This window comes from Vigna umbellata, chromosome 1 (assembly GCF_029865625.1).
Source record: "Vigna umbellata cultivar VRB3 chromosome 1, Vumbellata_1.0, whole genome shotgun sequence".
NCBI classification, from domain to species: domain Eukaryota; kingdom Viridiplantae; phylum Streptophyta; class Magnoliopsida; order Fabales; family Fabaceae; genus Vigna; species Vigna umbellata.
This window is the reverse complement of record NC_142165.1, coordinates 109,460,502-109,469,736: the sequence shown is the minus strand read 5'-3', so window position 1 is coordinate 109,469,736 and position 9,235 is coordinate 109,460,502. Positions and strand designations below refer to the sequence as shown.

At 35.5% G+C, this 9,235-nt stretch overlaps 2 protein-coding genes across 2 annotated transcripts; both read left to right on the top strand.

The window, feature by feature from the left end:
- Positions 1–474: 474 nt before the first annotated feature.
- LOC124833666 (protein S40-5-like) lies at positions 475–1,447 on the top strand. The gene has a single exon (XM_047308196.2). It carries the CDS (start codon positions 538–540, stop codon positions 1,159–1,161), a length of 624 nt encoding a protein of 207 aa, XP_047164152.1. The 5' UTR covers positions 475–537; the 3' UTR covers positions 1,162–1,447.
- A 2,576-nt stretch (positions 1,448–4,023) lies between these two features.
- Positions 4,024–8,746, top strand: LOC124833643 (calcium-dependent protein kinase 2-like). The gene is made up of 8 exons (XM_047308168.2): positions 4,024–4,907; positions 5,682–5,825; positions 5,948–6,100; positions 6,537–6,652; positions 7,440–7,607; positions 7,704–7,831; positions 8,170–8,269; positions 8,341–8,746. Exons 1-8 carry the CDS (start codon positions 4,154–4,156, stop codon positions 8,428–8,430), a joined length of 1,653 nt encoding a protein of 550 aa, XP_047164124.1. The 5' UTR covers positions 4,024–4,153; the 3' UTR covers positions 8,431–8,746.
- Positions 8,747–9,235: the final 489 nt, after the last annotated feature.

The following is a 9,235-nucleotide window of genomic DNA, read 5'->3' as shown; positions in this document are numbered from 1 at the left end:
GAAGTAATGTTTTTTAAATATTTTCATGCGAGAAAAAGTCAGGCTATAAAACCTTAGCGTATATGGTATTTGTTGTTCTAAAAAACTTACAATCAGAGACATTTCTTAAAAAATTATTTTATTATTATTGTAAACATTTTAAAGTGACTCGTCTCAAAAGTACAGAATGATTAGAATTACGAGTGTACTTTGAATATGACCCGTAGTTAATGGTATGAATAATTGATGTACGGAATTTGATAAAAATCGTGTTATAAAGAGTGATAATTTGAAAAAGAACTCAAGGTGTGTATAAAAGTGTTGAATAATGTTTTGTTTCGTATGTACTTTGAAAAATGTTTGTATTAGTTACTTTGACAGCTTCAGTTTTAACCGGAGAGGATGGGAGGAAATGCAGACAAAATGAGGTTGAAACTCAAATTGAAATGAAATTAGAGAGAGAGAAAAAGAGGCTATATAAACACCTCCACCGCTACGCTCAAAGCTTATGCCAAAGCAAAACCAGGTTCCAAACACGAACAGGAACAAGAAGCGCAAATGGCCAAGGGTCGAAAATTCCCCGCCACGGCCCGAAGCGAGCGCTTCTTCGGAACAATCTACTCACCCCAGGGCTCCGCCGCCGTCGAACCCTCCGAGTTCCGGGAAGAGGACGTGTGGTCCACGCCGGAAGACCGCGAAGGAGACGTCAATGCCTCGCCTGGCCAGTGGGAGCCACGCGAGTGGCCGCGGCGTCGGAACAGCAGGGAACAGCAGGGGCACCGTCACGTGGGGGGTTTGTCGTTGGCATTCGAGGATCCGAACGGGTCAAGTGGTGGTGGTGGTGGTGGCGCCACGAGAATCGTGCACCACCAGTACCGCGCGCAGCACGACACCGTGTCGTCGTCGCCACGTGGTCGCCATCACCAAATGGCCACGTCAGCTCCCGTGAACGTGCCTGACTGGAGCAAGATCCTCCGCGTCGACTCGGTCGAGTTGATGCACGAGATGGACGACGCCTTCGACGATAACGACCCCGAGATGGTTCCGCCACACGAGTATCTGGCGCGCAGCCGCCAGATGGCGTCGAACTCGGTATTCGAGGGCGTGGGGCGCACGTTAAAGGGCCGCGACATGAGACGAGTTCGCGAAGCCGTTTGGAGCCAGACCGGGTTCGACGGCTGAGTTGTTTGCTCCGGTTTGATTTTTGGAACATTCGATCCTTATAGTTAGTTATCATGGGTGGTGGCCGATTTAAAAATTTTGGGGAATTTAAAAAAGAGATTAAACAGATAGATTTAGTGTTTATTTTTTTGGGTTATTATTATTAAAATTGAACGAGTGATGGGTGGGGAATTATTGGGGTGGTGGAGTCGGGTTAATAGAGTCCGACCCGGAGGTGATTGGTGGGAGAAAGAGAGTGGATCTGTATTGTATAACATGAGATGTTATAAAATCTGTTTTGGGATAATTTGGTATTCCATAGAATTGAAGTCATAATAAGAATATTTTAGCATTGAAAGTTGGATGAGAAGGAGACAGAGGAGGGAGCACGAAGCATGAAATTTCGATTAACTAAACAAAGTCTCCAACGGAACTTCGGTTGGTTGGTTCTTGTGCAAATTCTCAGAATCACATATATTCTTCAAGTTTATCACCTTTTCCAAACAATAACCTCATTCTTTTTTATTTTTAAATAATTATTAAACACATATAACGGCTGAAAAATATTTAAGACCATCTTTTTATTTCCCTACTTTTACACTCGGCTACATTAAATAAACCACTGACGTTTCTCATTGATAAGGTAAAAATATTTATATATATTCATTGCCATATTAAAAATATTTTATATGAGATAGTTAGATTTTGTAATAATTGAGTAAATATATATATACACGCCTTACATTGGAAGTGAATTAAAAATGAATATCTATATATAAGAAAAGAAAAAGAAAAAGAAAAACTCACATACTCAGCAGTTAAATTACAGGTGATGTGATACAAACTGCACTTTATGTTAGAGTCGCATATTCCCCGCATAAAATCTGAAATCTTTTATTTTCTTGATAATAATCTTGTTTTCTTAAAAAAAAAGTGAAATAGAAATGGAAGGAAGGTAGCAATAAAGAAAAAATGGAAATGACTATATTCGATTAGAATTTATTGTTTGAAAAATGGAGACGAATGAGAAGAAAATGGTAGGAAGGTTGTTTTGCATGAAAATGACGCAACTGATAGAAGTGAGGTGGCTTTATGACCACTGGTTTCGCACTCTTGCTGCCACCCAAATATCATATATAATTTCCCTCAAATAAAATATGTATTTTAATATTGGAAATAACAATAAAATTAGTAATCTCTAATTTATAATGCTTTTATGGAAGGAGGGCATGTTTTTAAAAGAGAAATATATGTGTGAATTAAAAAAGTCAACGTTAACATTTTAATACGAATGGTTAGAATGTACCGTGATTATTACAATCGTTTAGTGGAATGTTAATGTGTTGAAAAGAACTAAGAGACACTGAATCGGTTTATTTAACAAAAGTGGTGTCTTAAAAATTTCTCCCTATATAAACTGATTTTATGACTAAAATCAATTTTTTTAATAAATAATAATGATAAAGATAAAGAGTGTAGGAAAATAAAAAATTACACCAGTAGTTTTATACTGGTTTAAATTAAAAAATTTATGTTTTAATTGTTAATTTTTCTAAAAAATATTAACTAATCACTAAAAAGTAACCAAAATTTACAGTAACATATAATTGAATTAAGATTATAAATACTTATATTCTGAGACACAAAAAATGAACATAAAAAATGAACAACACTTCGTTTGACACGTAAATAATGAATAATTTTCATAGCAACTTTTAATCATTTAGAAAAATTCAGTTGAAAGTTCTCACTCTACTCCTGCACTAAGTTTTTCAAAACTTTTTTTTCAAAAACACTTAGAGTTTCTTTAGCATATAACTCTTTAGGTAAATATATATAAACATTTGTTTTAAAAATTAGGTTAAAAAATCGAAGAGTCTATTGATACCTACCAATGATAATCGATTATCACATATATTTTTATGAAAAATAAAACTTTCAAGTGTTTTGTTACATCAGGTGGTGTTTATTGATTTTGACCTACCAATTTAAATAAAATACACAAATTACAATACTTCAACAACAAAAATCTAAAGTTTTTAATATATTTCTTGAATTCAAACATTGTTTAAAATTTTAACCATTCTCCAAAAGTCATCCTCAACAAATTGAAGAGCAAAATATCCATATTTTTTCCTGCTTAAACCATTGAATGAGGAGATGCATTCCAAACATTGATAAAATATGATGGTAAATTCTATATAAACTTTTTGAGAAAAGTAAACTTTAAATTTCTTATATTACCAAGTACTAAAAACATATTTAAATTTTTTAAATTTTATAATCTTAAAATCAAGAGTACTCTCTAGATTATTCAATTCAAAACTTTGTTTTTAAATTTCAGATTATGTCATTCAGAGGATACTTTAAAACTATAAAGGTAGAGTAGGGATTTCATATTTATAAAGGTGCTGAAAGGAAAGTATAAGGATACAGAAAGGGTTCCTTAAGACCAACATGGGCATGTTGGTAGCCCAACAAAAGATAGCGACCCAGATCTAATGAAGTTGACATTGCTCTGAGTTTTGTTTTCTACACCCCCATTATTACTGCCTACAGCTCTATGTTTAAAACAAATTCTTCATAGACATATAAGAAACATTTTTTTTTCCTTAATAATAAACTTGAATATTGTACAGTAGGTGCTTGATAGAGTGGAAATGGTGTGAGATTTGCGCGAATGATCTGTAATCAACTAAAACTAAAATCCAAACCAAACCAAATTATTTGCACCAGTTTTTCCTTTACTTCCTCGGGTGTCATCATCAATCTATTTGATTCTTAATTTATTTATGATTGTATTTGTTTAGAAAATAAATAAAAATGGTCGGATTCGAAAATATTCAATGTTTTTCACAGCATGTGTTGACAGTGTCACTATCGGTTGGACTTGGACAGTAGCTGCCTTTTATCCCTCTTTTCTACTTTCTGCCCACATCACTGTAAACTACCTCCTTCCATCTCATTCTCTCACTCTTTTCTCAATCTTCTCCCAAATCCTTCCCAGCAGAAAATGGGCTGTCACGGCAGCAAGGAGAAAAAATCAAACGCAGAATTCAGCTCTGCTTATGGATCAGGCACTCGCAGTGGCAGTGGCAGTGGTAGTCAAAACACTGTTCAACCACCACCTACCACCACTGTTGCTCAGGCTCAAACATCACCTCCTCCCAAACCACAAAGACCGTCGGAGGTGGTAGCGAGTGCACCAAAACCCAATCTTTCTCCGACCCAGAATGCGAGGGCGGTGCAGAAACCCGACACCACGATTCTGGGCAAACCCTTTGAGGATATAAAGAAGTACTACACTCTGGGGAAGGAACTGGGAAGAGGGCAATTCGGGGTAACGTATCTGTGCACGGAGAATGCCACCGGAATCACGTACGCGTGCAAGTCGATTCTGAAGAGGAAGCTGGTGTCGAAGGCGGACAGGGAGGATATGAAGAGGGAGATTCATATCATGCAGCATTTGTCTGGGCAGAACAACATTGTGGAGTTCAAGGGGGCGTACGAGGACAGGATGTCGGTCCACCTTGTAATGGAACTCTGCGCCGGCGGGGAGCTATTCGACCGGATCATCGCCCAGGGTCATTACTCTGAGAGAGCCGCCGCCTCACTCTGCCGCGCCATTGTCAACGTTGTTCACATTTGCCACTTCATGGGAGTCTTGCACCGCGATCTCAAGCCCGAAAATTTCCTGCTCTCTTCTAAGGATGACGATGCTACGCTCAAGGCTACTGATTTTGGACTCTCTGTCTTCATTGAAGAAGGTTACCATCACTTTCACTTTCACCCCCTCCCTGTTTTAGATATTCAGGAGGCAGTAAGCGCTGAACCATGATAGAAATTTTGTTCCTTTTTTCGCTTTGATGTTATTTATTTCTGATTTGTTTATTTTCTGTTTGCATTGTTGTGCTACTTCGGATGCTGATTTTCTTTTGTTCTATACTTTACTGGTGAACCATTTGGGCATCAATATTAAGTTGACTCATCAATTCATGAAAGCTATGATAGGATAAGTTTTCAGAGTTCTATTGCCAGGTCAAACTTACCTATAACGTGACCTGTGTCATTTGGGAACTTTAAAGGCCAACACACTCCGTTGACTGTGAGATGTTTGTTTAATATATATATATATATAGATATCACCTTGATAGCTGTTGGCTATCCTGTCAATGATTCTTGGATTTGGAACAGATGATTCTATACTAAGGACTTATAGGAGTGAGATTGATTCTTGATGTAGTTATCTGATCAGGACATCCATTGTAAAAATAATATTTGATTTTGTGATGTAGGTGACATTTTGTTAAGCAAATTTCAGATCCGATGCTACATTGCTTTTTAATTCCTTTTCAGCAGGTGACATTGAAGTGTATCCACAGAATTGAATAATTTTGTCATGTTCGTTACAGCTTATGTTGAATTCTGATTCCATTTGACTGCTATGGTCGTTCTAAAGGACCTACGTATTGTTACCTGATACGGCTATTACTTTCACAATTTGCATTTGATAATTCATAGTATTTTCTAAATTTTTTCAGGGAAGGTATATCATGATATGGTTGGCAGTGCTTACTATGTTGCTCCCGAGGTATTGCGTCGTAGTTATGGAAAAGAAATAGATATTTGGAGTGCAGGCGTCATATTGTATATTCTTCTCAGTGGTGTACCACCTTTTTGGGCTGGTAAGATCTAATTGTAGTTTGACAATGTCGCATATCTATTGTTTATGGTTGAGTTTCTTATTTAAAAATGAACTATTCAGCATATAATAGGTGTGAGAATATGTTTCTATTATCTTTTGCAGAAACTGAGAAGGGAATATTTAACGCCATATTGGAAGGTGAACTTGATTTTGCAAGTGAACCATGGCCATCCATATCAGACAGCGCCAAAGATCTAGTCAGGAAGATGCTGACACAAGATCCAAAGAAGCGGATTACTTCTGCACAAGTCCTTGGTATTAGACTACCATTTCTAATTTGACTCAAGTAACTGTCATAATGCCACTCATTTGTTTAAATTAAAAGTTTTATTATTTACATTATTATCAGTTTAGCAGTTTGCTTTTCCTCCTTTCCATTTTTGTTACAAATTTTGAGTGCTTCTACTTGCTGTGTCGACTTTCTCAAGTTCCGTATATAGAGACAGCGAGAATAGTTTATTGTGTGTTGAACTGTAAAAGTAAGAACCAGCCAGCAAAATCCTATCGCAAAATCCTATCCGGGGAATGTTAATAGCCTACCAACAATAAGTTACTATCAAAATATCATCAACTAAGTAAATTTTCTCATTACTCATTTGAGTTGGCACTGTTTTGTCTTGTTTTTTTTTTTTTTTGTTTTTCTATTTGTTCAATCTAAACCTGATTAAGATTGATGATTTTGTTTGGTAAGAACACCCGTGGATGAGAGAAGGTGGAGAGGCATCTGATAAACCAATCGATAGTGCAGTTCTATCCAGAATGAAACAATTCAGGGCAATGAATAAGCTCAAGAAGCTTGCATTAAAGGTATGGCATCAAACTTGAATTAAGACATCTACTGTCAATGTCCATTTCTGATGGTCCTTGATAATTGTTGAGGGATGATGATTCTCTTTTGATTGCACTTGTTATATTGCGTACACAAACAAATTTAAACTTACCCATTATGGAATACGATTACAGCTACAATATTATTAAAGTACTTCTGTTTGTTCTGTATAGTATATAAGCCTCTGTTGCTTTCACCTGAAAGTAGTTAATAATGTCTTTTCAACTGGCCCTTTCAATTTCTTTTCACCATGTTTAATACAACAATGTCATGGAATCAAAGACTTGTGTCTAAAACTGACATATTGTATGTTATCGATATAAATTATTTTACAGCAAAACTGATGTCCTGAAGTTTTCAACTTTTCCACAAGGAAGTACAAATACTTAAGAATTACTCCTTATTCATATTATTTCTAAAAACTGCTGTACCTATAGTCTTATTCCAATAGTAGTTAGACAAATTAAAGCATCTACACCTATGATGGCTTGAGCTCATATTTACAAGTTCAATTCTCTCTCTTGATTGAAGATTTGTGTTTTATAAATATAATTTTATACTTTATACTATGTATTTGCGTTGTATGTGTGCTTCTAGGTTTCTAGATACTGCTTTTATTCTTGAAGTTATCCTCTCAATTCATTGTATGCCGTTGAGAAGCATTTTTTGAGTTACATAATCCAGTTTTTTTTTTTTTTTTTTTTTTTTTTTTTTTTTTTTCTGTATGTATTTCTCCATTACTGACATTGGTGGAAATTTCTCGAGGTTATTGCCGAAAATCTATCAGAAGAGGAGATTAAAGGTCTGAAAGCAATGTTTGCAAATATGGACACTGACAATAGTGGCACAATTACCTATGAAGAATTGAAGACTGGCTTGGCTCGAATTGGATCAACATTGTCTGAGGCTGAAGTGAAGCAACTCATGGATGCTGTAAGTAGTTAGTAGTCACATATCCTTATCATGAGCATAACTAGTTGAACATTTGTGCATTCACTATATCTTGTTCTTATGCATAATTTTTCTCAGGCTGATGTTGATGGAAATGGCTCAATCGACTATCTTGAATTCATTTCGGCTACAATGCATAGGCACAGACTTGAACGAGATGAACATCTTTACAAAGCATTCCAGTATTTTGATAAGGATAACAGTGGGTGAGTTTTACAAAACTGGTATTTTAAGTGTTGCAATTTCTTTCTAACCTTTTGTTTTCAGACAACTAGATAATGTTGTGTTTAAAATCACCCATCATCGAAGTTTTGAACTGTTTCATCCTCTGGTTTGATTCTAGTCGAGTTCTTCAACGTTGTTGACAAACTTATGAGAATTTGAATTTGTTTCTTTTAGTCTCCAGGTCCATATTAGATAGTACTTTTTATCAGTAACATTTCTCTGTTGAACTGCATTAATTCACTTTAAGACTATCAATAGCATGAGGCTTGAGGGTTACACAAGGTTGATGGATAAGAATGGTCTTTAAATTCATGTATAGGTACATTACTAGAGATGAATTGGAGACTGCTATGACCCAACATGGAATGGGTGATGAAGCAACAATAAAGGAAATAATCTCTGAGGTGGATACAGATAATGTAAGTTGGTTATAGTTTGTTTAATGACGGTAGACCATTGATGCTGTTACTAACAATTCTCCCACTAACAGGATGGGAGAATAAACTACGAGGAATTTTGTGCAATGATGAGAAGTGGAATGCCACAGCAGGGAGGGTCAGCTAATCCACTAATTGGTTGAGTAGTGACTTATTCCTGTTGCGAAAAAGCACTATCTCCGGGAATGTGACAATTCACTTCATGCATTGATGATATTTCTTTGCAATCCCAATTTATTACAAAGATCCTGTTGTGTCTTTCGGATTGCTTGTTCTGTAATTTTTATAAGTTCAGCTGTCACATTTTACAAGTGACTTGGAAAACTGAATTTTTATATTAGGATACTTCTGTACTATATGGAGTTATCATTTTTATGGTGGCCAAGTAACAAGTAATCAAGGGAGGGAACTATTTTCCTTGACCTTTATATTGAAGTGCAAACTTGAACTTTTTTGGCATGATGTTCTGACAATTTAATCTTCTGTGTTAATGCTATATTTTCTTCATTTTTATCCCTATTGATTAGAGTTATTAGAGCTGTAATAAGAGGTAAATCATCTCTTGTTTTAATGCTCCATATGTTGTGGCCTATCTTATCCTATTGGACATCTTTATGTCTATTACTTTATTCTAGGTAGTTTATCTCTGTTGATTAAATTGATCTCAATTACTTAAATGGTCTGAATATTCTTTGTATTTTGTATATTTTCATTGTTTTAATTTGACTGAAAAAAAAATAATAAATAGTGATTAGATGGTTACTCTATACCTAATAGTAGAGAAGAGTTTATGTGAGATATTTGATAAGTTAGTTGGTTACATTTGAAGTTAATCGAAAAAGTTAAATTAGAACATAAATCTGAAATGGCTTGTGCTTTCTTTTCGTTATAAATTCATATATTCCTTGTATTCATCATGTTTCCAAATTTACTTTACAAGTGGTCCTC

Excerpts from the sequence above, each read along its gene's own strand:
- LOC124833666 (XM_047308196.2), top strand. The coding sequence starts at position 538 with ATGGCCAAGGGTCGAAAATTCCCCGCCACGGCCCGAAGCGAGCGCTTC.
- LOC124833643 (XM_047308168.2), top strand. The coding sequence starts at position 4,154 with ATGGGCTGTCACGGCAGCAAGGAGAAAAAATCAAACGCAGAATTCAGC. Across the intron at positions 6,101-6,536 it reads TACTTCTGCACAAGTCCTTG|AACACCCGTGGATGAGAGAA; the intron begins GTATTAGACTAC and ends TTGTTTGGTAAG. Across the intron at positions 7,832-8,169 it reads TTTGATAAGGATAACAGTGG|GTACATTACTAGAGATGAAT; the intron begins GTGAGTTTTACA and ends ATTCATGTATAG.